The 21,413-nt window shown below is 35.8% G+C and overlaps 1 protein-coding gene across 3 annotated transcripts; it reads right to left on the reverse strand.

The window, feature by feature from the left end:
* Positions 1-211: 211 nt before the first annotated feature.
* On the reverse strand, positions 212-21,199 carry CASP6 (caspase 6). Of its 3 annotated transcripts, none has more exons than XM_058193250.1 (8): positions 20,771-21,199; positions 15,867-15,905; positions 14,603-14,645; positions 12,926-13,078; positions 11,240-11,316; positions 9,781-9,956; positions 9,098-9,257; positions 212-1,382 (listed from the first exon to the last, which is right to left on the reverse strand). In XM_058193250.1, the coding sequence occupies exons 1-8, from the start codon at positions 20,811-20,813 to the stop codon at positions 1,147-1,149; spliced, it is 927 nt and encodes a 308-aa protein (XP_058049233.1). In that variant the 5' UTR covers positions 20,814-21,199; the 3' UTR covers positions 212-1,146. The 3 variants fall into 3 exon arrangements, with proteins under 3 accessions (XP_058049233.1, XP_058049232.1, XP_058049234.1); XM_058193249.1 differs by lacking the exon at positions 20,771-21,199 and adding an exon at positions 20,442-20,643; XM_058193251.1 differs by lacking the exon at positions 20,771-21,199 and adding an exon at positions 20,204-20,432.
* Between the last annotated feature and the right edge of the window lie 214 nt (positions 21,200-21,413).

A 21,413-nucleotide genomic window follows, 5' to 3' on the forward strand; every position in this document is an offset into this window, starting at 1 on the left:
TTGTATATATCATTTCTCCACAATATTCAAGTTTAGAAAGAATAATCATCTTAATCTTGGATGGCCAATCCATTCTTAATAAAACAAAACAATGTTTTTAAAGGATGGTTTTTATTCTGGGATTCCTATATTTGAATGTAATTTTCATAATGAGCTAAATAAAAACAGATACTAGTTTTGGATGTCTTCTGAGTGTTCTGTTTAGGATGTTAAGAAACTGTTCCTTTCACACTTGCACAAAATATTCCAATGCTGTAATGAGTTACATATGTAGCACGCATAGCACCTGAAAGATTTATTAAAACAGGTTTCACAGGCACAAATTAACCTTTCTCAAACAGTAACTTTTAAAGCTGGTTTGCATGGAAAATAATGCAAATGTTTCAGTTAAGTAATTCCACAAGTTAGCAGGAGCTGCTATAACTGAAGGAGTCACAATTTCATATTGGTCACATAATTCACTTTTCCAAAATGTTAAGTAGGACAGGAACAATTTACAAAGTACAAACAGATTAAGAAAATGATTCTCACAAGACAATTACTATCTATGTTGAAACTAAAGTATAAAAATTTAGCCATTAGTACAAATTATCCATTAACATCCATTATAAAATGTAAACCTACAGACAGCTAACTTTTGATTAACTGTTCCTTTATTATCCCAATGTCAAGCCTTGAACTTATTTTTAAAACTCCCTGAGGACAGCAGAATATTTAACAATTTCAAAGGCTGTATAAAAGTATTTCTGCCTGAGTTGTTAAACTTCACAGAAGTTTTCTTTTTCAAATTTTTAATGTAGATTTGTATTTCTCTTTGACATTTAGAACCTGCAATTGTTGGCTATGATTTTTATTGCATAGATCTGCTCATCTAACAATTTTAATTCACCATCTCCTGAAGATCTCAGTTTAAGTATAAAATAATGACTATATACTAACTAAACACACCTTTTAAATTATCAGTACAATTCTATATGTCTATTCAGAATCAACTCTCATTGAGTTTAATGGAGCATATTTTAGATAAGTGGATATAAAATTGATCTATTTTAACAGTACTGTATTTTCTTGCTTTGATTCCTGCAAAGCACACCACCGCTTCCCCGTACCTATGTAGCCAAAAATAATAATTATTTCACCATGCTACTATGATTTGGGGTAGAAATACAGTTTTTTAGTTAACATTGAAGCAAAGCAAGGGATCTGTTTTTTCCCTAAAGCATTAATATCTTTGCATACATCTACCCTGCGATGTGATACCTTCCTGTTAACAAGCATCAGTAATTCTGTGAATTCCAGGGAAGCACCATGCTTTTGTATCATCTCGCACAGATCTTGAATATACCAAGAACCATATACAGTCTCCCGATGGGAATAGAAACCTATTGGAAGAGGGGGAGAAATGATTACGGTGTCAATAAATTAGGTTTAGTTTTCGATCTATATTTAGTAAGTAACCAAACAAAACGTTGGGGGAAAAGTGTGCAATGTTTTGGGAGCTTTTTTCAATATGCCAGCGTTCTGACATTTTTGTTAACATTTGTAGTATTTTTGCTTGGCAAAAATAATTTGAGGATTTTTTCTCTGTCCCAAACACCTAATATTCCCCTTTTATTAACTATGTTTATATAAGTAGTACTAGCTGATCCAGTTCTGCTATATTTTACTAATAAATACTGCATCTAGTGAAGTCCAATTATTTTAATGGTGGCTTTTGTCACGCTGAGCAGGGAAGCTGATAAATGGCCATAAGAGAAAGTGTTCCCGATGACATTCTCTAAGGTGAAGATAAAAAAGACTGGGAGATGAATCCTTACTGTAGCTGAATTCATTTGAGTGTGCCAAGCCACAAACACCATTTTAGCCTATTTTGAGGTGCAATCCTAGCTAGTATAAGTCATTAATTAATTCGTCACCTAAATATTATCATCAAAGTTGCATTCATAAATATAGTATGGGCCAAATATTCTTATTTCTGCATTTATTGCAAGCATCTGCAACAAGGAAGTATTAGGAAGCTGGCTCTTTATATTGCATGGAAACCTTACATTACAGCTATATTACGTTATTTGGTTGTTAGCCCCCTAGAGTTATGTCTAGGTAAAACAAGCGGGCATATAAATTTAATAATAATAAATAATAAATCCCTAAAGATTTATTTCTTGTATTTAATTTGGTATGTAGTCAAGAATAGTTAATATTTGCTCTGCTGTGATGGAAATATGGGGAGCTGACACCACCTTGGTGGGAAAGAAGTTCCAATTGTGATTTACATAATGGTAAGTGCACCACCACTTCTTGCAGATTGAATTTCTATCTGCCATTTTTTATTTACTGATTGGTTTTGGGGAGGTTTGTTTTTATTAGCTTTTTTTTTTAAAATACAAAAAGACTTGGTTGTCAGTATCTATTCAACGTATATATGAATAACGTATGAATAACCAATAAATGATACATCAAAACAGTTTTTCTTTAAGAAACTATTACTCGCTTGATGATGAGGTTAAACTTTTTTTTCTTCTAGGATAGGTATCACACGCACGTTTGTCATGTGACCAGTGGTGGGATTCAGCCAGTTCGCACCACTTCAGGAGAACCGGTTGTTAACTTTCTGAGCAGTTGGGGCGTGGCCATGACCGTGGTGGGGTAAGGACCTTTCCTTCACTTCACAGGGCTTATTAATGAAGATTTATGAGAATTTATGCCGTTTGGAATGCACTGTTATGGACGAAAGTTAATAAATCATGAACTGAAAGTGTTAACAGCCCAGCAGATTGAATTTAAAACTGGTAGGTCATTTGAAACGGCTTGAATTAAGGAGTTTCTACAGCGTGGATTGACCGAGCCGGCAGACAGGATAAGTTGGAATAAATTACTGTGTTCTGTTTTTTCAAAATTAACTATCTTGTTCTGTGTTAAAAAAATTTTATTCTACTGCTGAGGCTAAGTGAAGGACTGAATTTGATAATGAGAAGATTTTTTTTTTTTTTGAGCCTTCCGGAAGTTCAGCCAAGAAGAATTTATCTGCTTTGCTGTCGTGGAGGAAAAATGGCGCTGATTAATGTTAGCTGTGAAGTTTTGTGTTTCTTTGTGGAGTAATAAATCATGAACTGAAAGTGTTAACAGCCCAGCAGATTGAATTTAAAACTGGTAGGTCATCTGAAACGGCTTGAATTAAGGAGTTTCTACAGCGTGGGTTGACCGAAGCCGGCAGACAAGATAAGTTGGAATAAATTGCTGTGTTTTGTTTTTCCAAAATTAACTATCTTGTTCTGTGTTAAAAAAAATTTTTCTATTGCTGAGGCTAAGTGAAGGACTGAATTTGATAATGAGAAGATTATTTTTTTTTGAGCCTTCCGGAAGTTCAGCCAAGAAGAATTTAATTGAAGAGAAGAGAAACTGATTTTTATTGGATTGTTTGGTAGTAAGAGGATTTTACTGAGCTAATTTTTTCTTTATTTTTTTTTCTCTGGAGAGCAAATTAATAGCTTGTTTATATTACAAAAAAAAAAAAGGATTTTGCTTCGTTTAAGTTGGTTTGTCTTCCTTTCTGCTTTGCTGACGTGGAGGAAAAATGGCGCTGATTAATGTTAGCTGTGAAGTTTTGTGTTTCTTTGTGGAGTATCCTTGAACTTGAGAGATAACAGTGCAAATAAGCCGCTTCGCTTCAATTAAAAGACAGTCGTCCTTTGATCTTCACTAAGACCCTCTGTAAAATTGGTTTGGAATCCTAGTTTGGGAAATTTTTTGGTTTTTTTCAAAATGACTCAACAACTTTCAGAAACGCAGCAACTTGCTGCAGCTTTAAATAAAATTGGGGAAAAAATAGCAGGACTATCAGAGCGTATAGATAATTTGACATTGAAACTGACATCTGAAATGCAGAATTTAAAGCAAGAGATGAATGAAAACTTTGCAAAACAAAAGAGGAAATGATAATGATTAAAGATGAAATGGAGCAGATGCATGTGCATGAAGTAAAAGTAGATCGGCAAATTGGTAAAATATTTTATAAAATGAGCAGCAAGATAAGAGAATCTGTCTTTTGGAAGAAGAGATGAGGAAATATAATTTAGTTATCAGAGGAATCTCAGAAGAAAAGGAGGATAAATTGAAACAGCGGGTTTTGAAATGGATTAATGATTTGGATACGCAACTTACGTTCACAATAGCAGACCTGGCAAGTGTTTTTAGAATTGGATATAGAAGGCAAAATGGTTCTAACAGGAATGTGCTTGTCAGGTTCGCAAATCTTGGTGATAAGTTGGAAGTTATGGCCAAGGTGAGAGAGTTGGGAGATGCTTTGAAGTTCGAAGGGAAGACTATTCAAGTCTTCCCGGATATATCAAGAGAAGAAAGGGCATGGAGATTTTTTTTAAAACCAATCACAAAAGTTTTGAGGGATAATGGAATTAAATACAATTGGAGGCCACCACAACAATTGAAATTTTTTTATAAAGGAAGGATGCGTACAATCACCCCAGATATAGATGCATTATTATATTTACGGAGCTTGGACTGATTGAGATGGAGGATTTAATGGAGATAAAAGATCAAATGCTTCAGATGGGTGGAACATACGTGAAACATCAATCCCAGAAGAAGAAAAAGGGGCTATTGGAGGCAAGACTCCAAAGGGTTAAAGAGGAAAGAAATATCACCTGTGTTGGTTGAACAGAAGAAGAGTCGTGAGGATACAGTAAGAGAAGAAGCAGATAAGAGTCTTGGAAAATCTGAAGCTGAATGCGGGTCATCGTTATCTTTTTTTGAGTGATGAATTTAAATAGACAGCCCGAAAGAAGTGGCCGGGCATTGGCACGTCCCTCTCCCCATTCTCTTTATAGAGGCGAAATCGATGAGGATGTGGGGAAGAAGATTGTTTGTACTTTATTGTTTGTTTTGTTTTGTTTTTTTCTGTTTTCTTATTGTTGTTTATATGTTAAATATGGTAGTTTAATGTTGGGTGGTGGGCACAGAAAGGAAGATGCGGGATAGGATTAAAAATTTATATTTTAAATGGGAGTTATAAAAATAATGTCATGGAATGTGAAGGGTACAGGAATCAGATTAAAAGAAGAAGATTGGAGCTTAAGATTAAAAGGATTTGCCAGACATTTTATTTTTACAAGAAACCCATCAGAAATCTGAAGATTCAAATAGAATGTATATAAAAGGTATGCAAATATATGAAAAGCATTTGGAACTTCAAAAGCTAGAGGAGTTGCAACACTGATATCAGATAGGGTGTACTTTGAAAACATAAGGTAATTTTGGATGAAGATGGAAGATATGTAATAATTGTTGGAAATCTTAATGAGGAAAAAGTGACACTTGTTAATTTATATTTACCGAATGAAAACAAAGAGAATTTCTTGAAAAATAACAAAATTTTGGAGAATGAAAGTGTAGGAAAGTAATTGTGGCTGGGGATTTTAATTTAATCAGAGATAAAATAGATAGTACTAATCCCACCCGCTGTGGAGGAGCAAATAAAATGGGGATTTTAAATATGTGGATGCTTCGAAATGGCGTGGTTGATGTGTGGAGAGAGGTTAAAGGAATTGAGAGAGTATACACTTTTTTTTCTAAGATATATAATACATATTCTAGAATTGATTATATTTTTCTTTCTAAAGATTTGTTGAATAATGTGGATAAGGTAGATGTGGGAATTTTTAAAGATTCTGATCATGCAGAAGTTATGGTGGACTTAGATTTTAATTTTGAGAAAAAAAGAAGCTATTGGAGATATGACGAGAAATTGTATAAAATGAAAAGGATAAAAATGGATACTTAAAAAACTGGAGGAAAGTTGGAGATTAAATGATAACGGGGAGGTTAAATTTGAAATTGTTTGGGATGCGATGAAAGCGGTGTTTAGAGGGGAGAGTATTAAATTATCAAGTAGGAAATATAAAAATTATAAAATTAAAATGGAAAGAGATAAAATCAGATTAAAGAATTGGAAAATCAATTTTTGCTTACTAAAGAAAAAAAATTCTTCAGGAGCTTAATATGTTAAGAAATAAAATGATAGAAGAAGATACAGAGTTAGTAAAAAGAAATTTGAGATTTTTAAATAGGAATTTTTTTGAATTTAGTAATAGAAATTCTAAATTATTGGCAAAGATGGCGAAAGATAAAAGAGAGAAGAGAGAAATTGGAGTTTTGATAGATGATAGAGGTATAAGATGTTATAAAAAATTAGAGAAATGTGAAGTGGTTAGAAATTTTTTTCAGAATCTATATTCAAAGAAACCAATTAATCGGGGAAAATTGCAAAGCTATTTAGAAAAGTATGTGGTGAAAATTGATCAAACATATAAGGAATTGATGGAAGAAGATATAACACAAGATGAGATTAATGGAATAATACAAAAATTAAAATTAGGGAAAGCTCCAGGTGAGGATGGATTACCTATTGAGTTTTATAAAGAATTTAAAGAATTAATAATACCAAGATTGCAAAAATTATTTAATGGAATATTACATGGTGGGGAAGTACCTTCGTCATGGAATAGAACGGTGATATCCCTAATTCCTAAACCAGATAAAGATTTAGAAAGGATTGAGTCCTATCGCCCATTTCTTTAATTAATCAGGATGCAAAGATATTTACTGCTATTATAAGTAATAGATTAAATAGATTTATAGATAGATATATAAGTTATAATCAAGTAGGCTTTGTGAAGGGTAGATACATGAGTGATATTGTTAGAAGAGTATTAAATATTATAGATGTAGCTGAATATAATGGTGATAAAATTGGTATAGTATCATTGGATATTTTTAAAGCTTTTGATTCTGTACAATGGGAAACAATTAAAGTAATTGTGGAGGCTTTAGGCTTTGGTAATAAGTTTATACATGTTATTTCAAAATTATACCAAAAGAGCAGTGCAAGAGTGAAGGTGAATGGAATATTAACTGAAGAGATAAAATTAGAAGCTGGTACGAGACAAGGATGTCCCTGTCCCCAACATTATTTTTATTGGCTATGGAAATATTGACAAAATGATAGAAAAGATGAAGAATTAGAAGGATATAAGGGTATAAGATAAATTTGTATGGATGATACTTTAATTATTTTGAAAATGTAGAGAAAGATTTGAAAAAGATATATAAGCATTTGATAGAATTTGAAGAAATGACAGGATTGAAAGTAAATTGGTCAAAGTCAGAATTATTGATGGATAGTAATGGTAATGAGTCTGAGAATATGCAAGAGCAATTTGGGATAAGGATTAAAACACATTGAAATATTTGGGTATAGTGCTTTCACTTAAGGTTAAAGAATTGAAAAAACTTAATTATGATGTGGTGATTAACGAAATTGAGAAGAAGATAGATAAATATAAAATTTTAAAGTTGTCTTGGTTTGGTAGAATTGCAATGTGTAAGATGATGTTGCTGCCCAAGTTCAACTTTTTATTCGAGATGCTACCACTAAATTTGACAGAGAAAGATATTGAAGGATATCAGAAAAAACTGGATAAATTTTGCAATGGTGGCAAAAGACCCAGATTAGTGAAGAAAATGTGGTATCAAAATCAAAAGGAAGGTGGATTAGGAATCCCCAAATTATTTAATTATTACTGTGCGTATGGTATCCGGATAGTGGTAAAAATACTTAAAGGTGAAGATAATTATTGGAGAGATTTAGAGTTAAGGGATATAGAAATTTGGATCAAGGTGGTTTTTAGATAAAGCAAATTTAAAATGTGTAAGTAGAAGTTATTGGTTAAAGGGATTAAGTAAAATGTGGAACAAATTTGTTAAAATTTTAATTCCGGATATAATCTTTTTGGGGGAGACAACTGGAATTTGGCCAATTAAAAATAATATAAAACGTAATGAAGTGATTAAAGAGGAAAATATAGAAATTATTAGAGATTGGATAAAAGTTATGGGAAATGAAAGGAGGAATAAAGAAATTATTGAAAAATTAGGGTTAAGTTGGTTTGAAAAATACAGATAGAAAATGGACAAAAAAACTAAAGGAAAATTATTCAATAAATAGATGTGAAACTGAATTTGAATATTTAGTATCTCGGATTATGAAAGATGAAATTGGGCTAAAGGGACTCGTTAGTAGGGTTTATAAGATTATAAATTCTGATGAAAAATTACAAAGAGTGATGAGGACAAATTGGGAAAAAGATCTTAATATTGAAATACCAGAATCAGATTGGAATGTGAATTGGAAGAGTAGAATTATGAGAACTTTATCTATAAGGATTAAAGAGCACAATTATAAAGTTGTTTGGAAATGGTATTTGACTCCAGTAAGATTGTCACAAATGGATAAAAAAACTAGTAAAAAATGTTGGAGATGTGAGATGGAATTGGGGACTTATGAACATATGTGGTATAATTGTGATAAGGTTAAAAAGTTTTGGCAACAATTGGAGAAAATGATATTTGAAATGATGGGGAAAGTAATAACATTGAGAGTGGAAACTATATTATTGTTGGTAATTAAGGAAATAGAATTAACAAAATATGAAAAAGAATTGATTAGAATTATGATTATAATAGGTAGAATTATAATAGCTAGATATTGGAAACTAGATGTGATTTTTAGAATAGAAGAGTGGAATTCTGAAATGTGGAAATTAGCTTTAAATGATAAAATGACATGTGATATTAAAATTAGAAGTGGTGTGTATAAAGAAGATATTTTCTGGAAGACTTGGAAACCATTTGTGGACTTTGCGCTTGGAACATTGGACGCTTCAGTACCTGTACCTCGAGAACGTGGATTTTGGCAATCATGAGGATATATCCGAAGACCCAAATCTTCCTTTTATGTATAGCACAAGGGTGTAATAATGTATTTTTTTTGTTTGTTTGTTGTAAAAAAAGTAATTAAAAAAAAAAAAAAACTTTCTGAGCAGTTTGGTGAACTGGTTTTTGGAAGAAATCAATAGGGCAGAGATCCGGTTGTTAAATTATTTGAATCCCACCACTGCATGTGATGTATCGTGACTTTTCCCCTTTGCTAAAATGGGTGGGCCTGGCCAGCGTGTGACGTATTGGGCCCAAGGGCCACGAGTTTGACAGCCCTGTTCTAGCATAATATTTATTTATTTTTTACCTTCGGCCACAGAATAACACATGAGGAAATCAGCACCAGCAGGTAAAGTATAAACTGCAGCAGCATCAACTTCGGTTTCATTTACGAGTGAGCGGTCTGTAATGCTATCTACTGTATCGTTAGGAGAGACTGGATCATCATGCTTATCTCCCCTGCATGCCTAAAATTGGAGATAAAAGAATTGCTAGAAATGAAATCCTGCATCTGCAATCACTTATAAATACCAACCCTCCGTTGTAGATCCAGAAAAGTTCCACTTAAATGATTGAACATATAAATGCCTTTAATTATGCCCTGCTATAGATACTGGTGATGTTTTGATTTTTTTTTAAGGTGAAGTCTATTCTTACACAAGGACTCTTGTGTAAGACAAAGTCTAAAGTGATTCTGGCACTTCTTCCATCCACCCATTTTCCCACTACAAATTGCCAGTCATAGAGAGACACAAATTTTTACACACTTTGATGGTAAATCCTCAGGGATGTTTAAGTTACATAGGTGTAAATATATGAAAGTATATCCACGTTTTGACTAAATGCACCGAACGTTACACTTCATGTTTGCATTTTTTGCATTTAAAACTGATGCCTTTAATATATGGCAGCCTTAATTTCTCTTAAAACGATTGATTTTAATCCCATATTATGAACCCAGCTGTGGAATCAAGAACTCCGTCATCTCACCTGAATTATGAATATTTTTGGCTTCCCTATCAGGCTAGGGCATTTATCACCTCTGAACATATTGGTCAGCTTTTGTATCTGTATTTTAGCATCATAAGCATAAACATGGTTATCTTCTCCATGGCTCAGGAAAACGCACATAAAGCAATCTGCATCTTCATGCTGCTCTGTGGACACTACAAAAATAATGATGCAATTTATCTATACAGAGAAGTTATTTTTATATTGGTGACTATTAAAGTAGTGAGGTGTAAACTTCCTTTAGCTTGCTTTGGACATGAATCAAACCAATCCAGTTCTCCCACATGCTAAACAAATAGTTAATTTTATTCTGACCTGGATTTAATAAATTGAAAAATCAATCAACACTCCATTATTCCCTGGTGCCTACTACATCATTAAAACCATCTCATCAGATGCCATGATTTGCTTACTTTTGAGACCTTACAGTCTTTTGTGCTTTCTCTGCTTCCTTTTAAAGGTAGCAGATAGCAGCAAAGATATTTTAAATGCTTATTTTCCACCTTATTTTCTAAAAATTAGAGATGTGCAAAATTCACCAAATGGGAAATGAAACCAGTGGGCTGCTTTGGTGGGCTGCTGCTGGTTCGGGCAAATAGGTAGTTCTGACAATCAGCTGGCCCCGCTCACCTGCCATGCCCTATCCTGTCCTATATTTCCTTCTTTCTGGCTCGACTGATTTGCATACCACAGAGCTGATTTCCGCACCTCCACTGTTCTATTTACCAGGGCTGTCTTAGAAGGTAAGCAGCTGAGCTTCAAATTGCTGTATTTTGAACACTGCGTGCAAGTGTGTTAGGCATGTGCGCGCACAAAGCGCACACTCACAGAACCGGTTGTTAAACCGTTTGCAGCTCACCACTGCCTGTTTCACGTGGCATGGCGTGACTGAAACAGTTCAAATGATTTCCAGTTTAACATAATTTACTTCCATAAACCACTGAACTATTGGAATAGCATAATCTGGAGAAGGTTCAAGGTGATTTGGAAGACGAACAGAATGCTCTCGAATTTTGCAGAACATTCTGTTTCTCAACTGGTGAATTTTGCATACCTACCCTAACTAAATTCGCTGTAAAATCGTTTGTTAATTTTTAGTTTTAAAAATGAAAAACATTACAATGTAAAAACAAAATATTTTTTTTAAAAAAACTTAAAATGTCAACACTGGCTTATCAGCATAAATATATAATTCAATAGTTAATAACAATCATGATCGGAGGAATGTGAATAGCTTTAACAGGCCAGGCCTGGGAGGAAAAAAAACATAGAAGGTATGCAGATCTTTCTATCTGGTTGGCTCTCCCACAGTTCAATAAATTAAATTCATTAACCAGAATTATTATTTTCTTCACTGAGAATATTAATATTAAAAATTTTACCAAAAAAATATAACCGCTAGCCAAGCATCTACAACAAATAAACTTGCTTTACCTACCATTATAAATGTTCTGCAACACTTCTTCTGCCCTAAGGTCATCAAAACATTTCACTTCAAATCCAAGTTCAGTCAAGCTATTTTAAACAAAACAATATTTCACTCCAGGATCATGTTCATATATTCTTAATAACTCTCATATTAATATTTAGACCTCTGAGAGGATGCAACATTATCTAACCAGCCAGCTTTAGATATTTACCGAAACATCACTTTCCACATTCTTATGCTAGGAGTACTCCCCAAAAAAGAAGAATCTACCTTTTCAGTCCACAGAATCAAATTAGGTTCCAAATTAAAATATAAATGCAACTAAAACACACTTAACTATATAAGAAGATACAATACTTAATATCAGTAATATTCTATCTGTACCCTTAAAAAAAACCCCAACTTTTAAAATCTGTACTTCTTGACATAGTACAGTTAGGATTAGAAAAACATTTTGTGAAAACAATTCTATGGGTTGTTTCTTTCATTGCCTTATTTACTTGCCTAATATCTCAGCATGTGAGCATCTGAAATATTGGCCAGAAATATTTAAAGACGTGATGTTACACACCACCTGTGCCCATGTCCTGATTTATAAATTATACAATCAATAATGAAATTGCACAATTATTCATACTGTTCTAATAAAATAAATAACATTCATATAGATATTTAGCATCAGCCTATGATACTGTAGATCAGAGGTATGTTTGAGAATCCTTCAACATTTTCTAGTAATCCTACATTACAAAAGCCATTTTTTATCATAAAGACATACTGTTTCTGCTTCATTTCTCCTCCCATGCTCCATTATCCTTGGAATGTAAAGTCACAGAAAGAGAAGTTGGATGTGTTCCATAGGCCAATTTTTAATCTATTTAATATATTGTCATGAGCAATAGGGTCCAAGTTTTTGTAAAAAAGCCACAGCTGAGTTGTGTCACATAAGTGAGTACAGGACTGATTCTGCAGATGAAAAGTCTGAAACAAACTCTAACCATCATGAGTACAAGAATTGACCCGAGCTCAAAGTTTCTACATTCTGGGGACCATTCTCCTGAGAACTTTCTTCCAAACAGTGCATGAATGTGCAAACAGTGCATGAAAAGAGGATATACTAAAACAGTATTTTTTAATGATGCTAACTTTAAAATCTGGATTTCAACTCCCAGAATGATCACATGACCATGGGGATGCTACAATGGTCATAAATGTGAAAAATGGTCTTAAGTCACTTTTTCAGTTACTAAACTAATGGTTATATGTCGAGGACTATCTATACAGATGAGGCTTTTCTGTCTGATCCTGCTTTATGATGGAAAATGTCAACTTCAGTTTAGGATTGGCTTTTATTTCGGTAAATATGTTAATTCAAGCAACAGAAGTTATTTTGCTGGTAATTAAAGGGATGGGACTTAATTTATTGAAAAACTTGAAAGTCAGAAATCTGTTGAAAATCAGCCAAAGAACAACTATTAGATCCTGATTTATGTTAAAGCTATTCCCGTTGTAAAACTTGCAAGATTCTTTACCTATATCCTAAAGAGCTGACAGTCAGCACTACCTCAGTACTCATGGAATATTTTCTCCGTTGACACACAATTTCTTAAAAAATGTTATTAGTTTTTGAAAAATCATTGGATTTGTCTTTTTCAGTGTAAAAGAAAATACACTGAACAACAATGATTCCTTTACCTGCGGTTCAGATTATCTCGGTCAGCACAAGTACCACGTCTCTCTGGTAACATTAAGTGCCAGAAAAACCTCTCATGATTGAAGATCAAAGCAAGTCCTCTTCTCTTGTGTTTCATTTTGTATTCCACAGATGGATCAAAGAGCTGTCTGATTCTGCACACAAAAAACAAACAACACCCAAGGTAGCCCAGTTATAAACTTAGGTCTTTCTCATTCGTATACAGTAAACACATCTGTATGTTTAAGCAAGTCAGTAGTTAGGATTCAAAGAACTGTACAATTAGTACAGTTATACAATCTTGTATAATTTAATTTGATTTACAAGAAGTATATCCTTTACTATTTTATAGGTACAATTTTTGGTACCTATCTACCTACATACATACATACCAATCATACTATTCCCATTTGGGTTAAGCAGCATTATACAGAGTACAAAAAGGCAAAAGGAATATTAAGCCAAAGAAATTAAAGACATAAAAGAAAAAAAAGTACTACAGCTAAAACTATATTATATCCGCACCATTCATTATAACTTGCCATACCTTTCTGTCCTTGGAAACTATGCTTCTTTCTAACATGTTCATACTTTGTTTCAAGTGTAGCCTTTCATTCTTTAACTTTGCCGTTTGCCTCTTTTTAGGATAGTTACTCCATGCAACCATGGTTTTCTTAGTCTTTTTATGATTTCCTTCATGTATTTGTTTAGTGATTTTATTTTGGTTCATTCTCTTCATGTGGTCGAATTATTTAAATACACTTTCATAATGGTATTCAGTTTTGTACTCTGTCCACATTCATTCATTGAGTATGTGGCCCAAAGGCAACCATCAAATTTAAAGTGGTTAAGGATGAATTTGAATATTAGTCTCTATGATCTTGGTCCAATACCTTAACCAGTACTTCATATTGTCTCTTTTCCTGTCCTTATTGATCAATGAATAACAGATAAGTCTTCTTACTCTGAAGATTTACATGTTTTATTATTATTATTATTATTATTATTATTATTATTATATATATATTATTCTAATAATATTAGAATAGAAAATTCTATTTTCTCTTTGTTTATTGTTCACTGGTATTTATCACTATTCTTCTTCTGTTGTATTTACTATGTAAATAACACTGCAAGAACCATAGCCTTAAGGTGGCTTAAAACAATTTTCAATCAACAACTAGCGCCAAGTGTACAATTTAACTTGGAAATTTCTGGTTGTGATGATTTTTTTTCAATAAACTTAGGAATAATACAAGAACAAAGCATATGTGCAGGAAATGGAAAAGAAATTAAGTATACAGATATAACATCTTTTCTGTTTGGTATCAGACATCTGATCTGAAGCGAGATTTGATTTCAAAGTTTTTATAAAGTCTCACTTTAGAAGTTGCATTTGAAAAAGAATGTTTTGCATTAGCAAATCAATTTCAAACACTCAAAATAGAAATACTTGTATCCAATGGGAAAAAATGCAACCCTGATGGATCGCTGTAATTTTAAAAGGAATCTGATTTGGTTACAAAATCAATTATCTAGCTTGGAGATCAACTGATCCTAAATTGATTATTTTCATTATAAGCTTCTTGGAGTAGAGCCATACAAGATCCACAAATAATGATGATGGTTATAAGAAAAAAAAACACTGCAAAAATCTCCTGACTCAAAAAAAAAATTACCTTTCACCAAAGGCATCTGTCTCAGCGAGGTTTTGCTGCTCATCTGTAAATAGAAAACAATTCAAACATAAATAAATCGAAATAATTTCGCTTCTACATGATAAAAAATGTGCAAGTATAGGTTATACATTTATGTGTTCACCCTATTTTTAAAATATACTTTAAATATGTTTTCACTGCAAAAGCATATTTTCTTAGGGAAACCTATTTTATGAAAATCTATAAATAAAAAATGTAAGTGATCAAAAAAATAAGAAAAGACACAAACTAAAAGATCTTGTACTTAATTTACTTTAAAACAAGCAATCTAATTTTACATAGCGAGGAACAAATATTGTAGTCTTCCCACCATCCCTGACATACAGTTAAATGACCCAATTAATCCACAGAAACTAGACTGGATCCCAGATAGCCTTGTTTGAGATTTAACTAATCACTCTTCTAGTCTACTAATTCCTGTATGGTATGTAAACTCCTCTGAACATTAACAGCCTCTCCCAATATCAATTACTGAAGCAGAGAAAGAAGTCCTACAAAAGAGAGACCTATATAGGCCCATCTCTGCTGCCTTTTGTTTTTCATCCGAGGCATATGGGAGGTGGGAGCAGAGACACTTATGTGCATGCACCCACAATTCTGGCTCTGGTGGTGTCAACTAAAATTGTGCCAATGTAGACTTTTAATTATTTGTTCCCTCTAAGGCAGAAGTGTCAAACTCAAGGGTGCTTAGATTTGGCCCACAGGGTCACCCTGGAAACAGCGAAGGACCGGCCCACAGTGCCTCTGCCACCAAAAATGGGCTCCCAATCTCCGTTTTCGGCTGGGACGACCTCCTGCAACCCTCTGCCACAGGTGCCCGATATGAGTGATGTTGAGCTAGCCGCCACCACTCCCCTGCAAGTCAAACACAACCCTGATGTGGCCCTCAATGAAATCAAGCTTGACACCCCTGCTCTAAGGAGAAAATAAATTAAAAGTAGAAATTTCAAAGAGAAATTTCAGCTTATCAAGTCCCATTTGTGAGTATCTGAGACAAGCTAAAACATCAGTGGTGAACAAATCTTTCCAGATGCCAATTTTTGTGTGCTGCTGGGCCGCAATAGTTCCTGAATTTTGAGGATCACCATGACCATGTCATGTAAACATAAACATTCCTCATAATTTTGGGGTGGTTTCAATCTCTTGCTTTTTTCCCCTATTACGTTGCAATTTTGAAAGGTTTAAGTGTCAATTATATATTTTTATTAAATGCTGGGTACCTTACCCTTGCCCTGTAGTATGTTCTTGCTGTCCACGTGGATTTCTACAATAGAAAACAATACAATGAGTAACTCTCTTATAAACCATGTTCAAACTCAATTGTAAAAGAAAAAAAGACAGGACTCAATATTTACAGCATGTATTTCATAACTGAGGCATATTGCAATATATTACAATATAATCAGCAAATAAATTTTTAAATACACTTAAAGCTTTTTCTCCAAAGGGTTTTCAGTCTTCTCCTCAATGTTCTTATGAAGATTGACAAGCAAAAAAGAGTACTTTTGTACATTCTGCCACATGGATTTAATATTGTATTCTTAATTATGAACATGAATTTCAGTATTTCAAATCAGAACTAGAAAGTTATAGTAAATCTATACTGACTGGTCATAAAGTCAAGGGCTAAGTGTACGATTGTAATATAATTGTAAATTTATTCTAAATATTATATGGTTGTAAATCTATGTTATTAGAAATCTTTAAAACATTACTGTATATAGAATAACAGTTGGAAGGGACCTTAGAGGTCTTCTAGTCCAACCCCCTGCTTAGGCAGGAAACCCTACACCACTTCAGACAAATGGTTATCTAATCTCTTCTTAAAAACTTCCATTGTTGGAGCATTCACAATTCTGGAAGCAAATTGTTCCACTGATTAACCGTTCTGTCAGGAAATTTCTTCTTAATTCTAGGTTGCTTCTCTCCTTGTTTCCATCCATTGCATCTTGTTCTACACTCAGGTGCTTTGGAGAATAGTTTGACTCCCTCTTCTTTGTGGCAACCCCTGAGATATCAGAACACTGCTATCATGTCACCCCTAGTCCTTTTTTTCATTAAGCTAGACATACCCAGTTCCTGCAACCATTCTTCATATGTTTTATCCTCGAGTCCTCATCTTTGTTGCTCTTTTCTGCACGCTTTCTAGAGTCTCAACATCTTTTTTACATAATGGTGACCAAAATTGGATGCAGTATTCCAAGTGTGGCCTTACTCCATTATAAAGTGGTATAAACACTTCACGTGATCTTGATTCTGTCCCTCTGTTTATGCAGCCTAGAACTGTGTTGGCTTTTTTGGCATCTGCAGCATGCTGGTGGCTCATATTTAAGTGAATGTCCACTAGGACTCCATCTCACAGTCACCACTATTGAGTAAGGTACCACATATACCCGTGATGGTGAACCTTTGGCACGAGTGGGCATGCACGCCATCGCCAGCTGCTCTTCTGGTTTCTGGTGCATGCATGCCCACTGGCCAGCTGGTCTTTGGGTTTCTGGTGCTCCAGCATGCACATGTGCACACATTCCAGTTTGGGCACTTAGTGCCGAAAAGGTTCGCAATCACTGACATATACTATAGCTCTGCATTTTGCTTTTCTTTCACCATTGAATTTTGTTTTGTTGGATAGCGCCCAATGTTCAAGTTTATTCATATACAATGATATTTATGCAATATTATGTAACTATTGATAGTCTATTATTTGTGTAAGTTAATGCATTGGAAATAAGGAGAAATAAATATTCTGTCAACATTAATTACAATGCAAAATGTTATGACAAGCATAAAATTATAGGTAGTCCTCCATTTACAACAGTTCATTTAGTGACCATTCAAAGTTACGACAACACTGAAAAAAGTGACTTAAGACTGTTTTTCACACAACTGTTGCAGCATCCCCATGGTCATATGATCAAAATATAGACTCTTGGTGACTAATTCATGACAGTTGCAGTGTCCTAGGGTCATGCAATCACCTTTGCAACTTTCTGACAAGCAAAGTCAAAGGCGAAGTCAGATTCAGTTAACAACCATGTTACTAACTTAACAATAGCAGTGATTCATTTAACAACTGTGGCAAGAAAGGTAAATTTTGGGGTCAATTGTGGTCATAACACGAGGACTACCTGTACTTGACTTTTTCATCCAAAATTGAAAATAACATTAGAAAAAGCAACTCAAATTGCATCAGAAAACTATATGATACTGTAGGAATTTAGCACCCACCCCCCTCCTAGAAGAATGAAATATTTTAGAAAATATTTAAAAGGCAGAATATATTTCCCTGGATGAGAAATGGAGAAACATGTTTTAAAGACAAAGCAGCTTCCTGACTCCCCCCCACCTTTGTCAATGGGCCATTAAAGCTCAGCCAAGCTCACGCATTTCCCCCCCTCCATCTTTGTCAATGGATCAGAGGTAGAAACTCATTCTCCCCACCTTTGTCAATGGACCATCATTTGCAACACAATAGGACTCATCTAGCAACAGAAACTCACCACATGGCAAGGCTCAAGCAAGCTTGAGAGACAACCTACAACATTAGCTAAGACCCCTAGACCACCTGGGAGTTTGACAACCAATCAGGATACTCTTCCTGTGCCCCAGAAAGTTCAAAGCTCAGAAAAAGCATAAAGCCAGGGAGCGCACAGGATCTCATCCCCTTTTCTGTTCAGGAACTCAAGCCATGTGATCCTGACCACCATTAAATCATCTTTCCAAGCAGCCTCCATGTTTCCAGTGTCTTTGTCCCCACTTGGAACTAAACCCAGATGGTTATTTCTTCCAACAATACACAATAAAGATTTCAATTCTGAGCTGATTGCTTGTGTTAGTCTCTGTTGTTTAGTTCCTTACACATATATACATGCATTATATACATATATACCTATATATAAACACATATTTAACACACACACATATAAAGAAACTACACAACATATACAGTATATGATGACAGAAAATAAAACATGACAGTGCATAATTACCAGAATGTTAATTTGATAAATTTTTCTCATGGTGGATGTTGGGTGGGACTGGAATTTCGGCCAGGGGAAACACAACCTTAGAATTTGCATGTGAAAGCTGTAGGAATAATAACCCAGCCCTGTTTCTTTCACTATGGAGATAACAGCATGATTTAGGGTAATTTTCTGCTGGCTCTAGGAGACAAGAATACAGCAAGCAACTGTACAGATATGGCTGATGTCTCATTAGCCAGTTTATTGGCAGGAAAAGTGGGTTAGTTTACTGAATCCTAGAAAGTGGGTATGAATACTAATTCATCAATAAGTACATTAAGATGGCCTCTTTGACAGCTTTGATACTTTTTCTGTCACTTGACTCAAGAGGAATTTGCTCCCTGTTTAGAGATAGGAAAGAGAAGTATATTTGTTTTTTCTATGTAGTATTTTGGAAATATCCTTTCCTATTCCCAGGGAAAGAGAACTGTGTTACAGCAGGATGAATTAGAACTGCATAGTAAAGAAATTGGACTCGGAGCTAACTCAGAGTTTTACACAGAGAAGAGACAAAGTTTCAAGGTGCCCTGATAACACTCAATGTGTTTTATATTATGAAATGGGAGGATACTGTACCACAATCTAGAGACTCTAGATAGTGGTACAGTATCCACCCATTTCATAATTCTAAAGCAGGGCTGTCCAAACTTTTGGTTTGCCTGGGCTGCACTAAGAGAAGAGGAATCATCTTGGGTCATGTAAAATATATAGTTAATGTATATAAATTTCATATACAACTGGGGGCTACTAGTTGTCCAGGGCCAATGATGGGTCACGGGTTGGACATGCCTGTTCTAGACCAATATTCTGCTTGAACAATATAAAGAAATATAATTATAAATGTTACACTTGTTAGACAAGTATTGCTGTCAATATGGGGTAATGAATGAATGCTTTTCTAGTGCCAACAGTTGATCTGCTCCTGATTTTAAAAAAGCCAATTGCTTCCTCTTATTACTGAAACAATCGAGTTGGCTGTGCGATCAAATTATAGCATTTAATTTCTGATTTAAAATGGGGGTGGGGGCAATTTCTATGCTCTTCCGACCAAGCCTCCCATTACCACACGCTCTGCTGCCTGTTCTCGGGAGCGACAAGTTATAACACAAGTCAAGCAGCTACTTGTACGGTCGAGTAGTAAAAACTGCGACGCGGCAGCCAAGCTCAAGTGTAAGTTAATGAGGCGGAACAAAGGAAAGGCAGGAAGAGGAGCCAGAACAAAGGAAGGCGGTCTGCCAAAAAAAAAAGCAGCCGCGGCCACTCGGACAGCAAGCCAGGAGGAGCTGCGGACCTTTAACGAGCAGAAGCCGGAGGAGAGAACTAAGAGCAGAAGCAAACAGCTGCCTGCGGCTGCACTTGAAATCACAAAGCTTGGATTCTTTATTCCAAGCAAAGATGGAGCATGGCGGCCCCCAAGGGCTGGGTTTCTTTGTCTTTCCGACTTTCTCCCTGCATTTCACTGTACAGACGCCTTCACCAGCTAGAGGCGGCGCTTTGAAACCAAGGCTCCCTTCATGCCGATCTGTCCTAAAGCACTTACTCCGTGGGTGGCTGTCTGTCTGTCTGTCTATCTTCGCACAAGCCCTTCCACCAAGTTGGAAGAAAGACCTAGCAGCTGCCCTTGCCCCACCTGCACGTCGTTCCTTTCAATTTCGGTTCAGCGGCTGCGTGGCACGCTGAGCAAAGTCATCTCAACCAGCTCAGACAGCCAAGCATTCAAGGACTAGCGCCATGGAGCGATTCAGCCACCGGGTTAACCGTGCTGTGCGAACACACACCTTGCGTGCCCTTACTGCCTCCCTGGAAGAAAAGCCACGTGCTCAGATGCCTTGTTTGGGACGGGTTCCCGTCTCCCCCACGCTTTTGGCCTGCGGGTGCCGTTTCAACTGAAGGCATCCACCCACGCGTGTCTGGGAGAATCCGTCTGCCGCCGCCGGCCAGCCCTGCCTTAGGGTGACACAGCCGGAGAGAGCGCGGTCCCCAAGCCCTACCAAGGTCAAGCCGTACATGAGCCTTCCTGCCCCCGAAACGTCCAGCGAGTCCCTTCGGTTCAAAATTCTCTTCGCCCGGAGCGGCTGCTGCTACTGCAGCCCTTTTCTGCGCCTACCTGAGGACTTGGTGTCATTTTTCTGTCTCTTGGCGTTCGCCATGTCTGGGCTTCGGCTCCCACACTGCCTTCAGTCTCCCTCTCCCTTCCGGGGCTATTGCTACTACAGTCCTCCTCCCCCCCCCCACCTCACCCTCCTCCAGTTGCCTAGAGAAGAAAGACCGCCGCCCTCCCTCTTCTCCTCCCCTGCGAAAGGAGCGCCTCCTCTCCTCAGCTCTCCCTCTTATCAAGACTGGGCGGGCTGAGCGCTTCTCTCGCTCCTCCGAGGACAGGCTCAGCCCTCTATGCTTTGGCCTCAGAGGAGTGGGAGAAGCGGGGGGGCGAAAGTCTGCGGAGAGTTGAACTGTAATAAACACGCCTTGCCGTTTCGTATAATAAAGAAGCAAAGGAGGCTGGGATAGCCTGAAGGGAGAAAGTAGCCGCCTGAGGACATCAACTCGAGGTCCCCAAAGAGTGAGCAGGCTTTCCATAAATACCTCCTTGTTGTTTTAAAGCTGACAAAAGTGAAGGATTTGCCCCCCATTTCTGTGATCTTGACCTGGCTTCCAGTATTAGGCGTACTGATCTAATACTGTGAAAGGACTTTTTCTTTTTATACAGTATATAACAATTTTATTGGTTTATAAGGTAATAGGCTGTTACG

Source organism: Ahaetulla prasina, chromosome 8, assembly GCF_028640845.1.
Source record: "Ahaetulla prasina isolate Xishuangbanna chromosome 8, ASM2864084v1, whole genome shotgun sequence".
In the NCBI taxonomy this organism is placed as follows: Eukaryota; Metazoa; Chordata; class Lepidosauria; order Squamata; family Colubridae; genus Ahaetulla; species Ahaetulla prasina.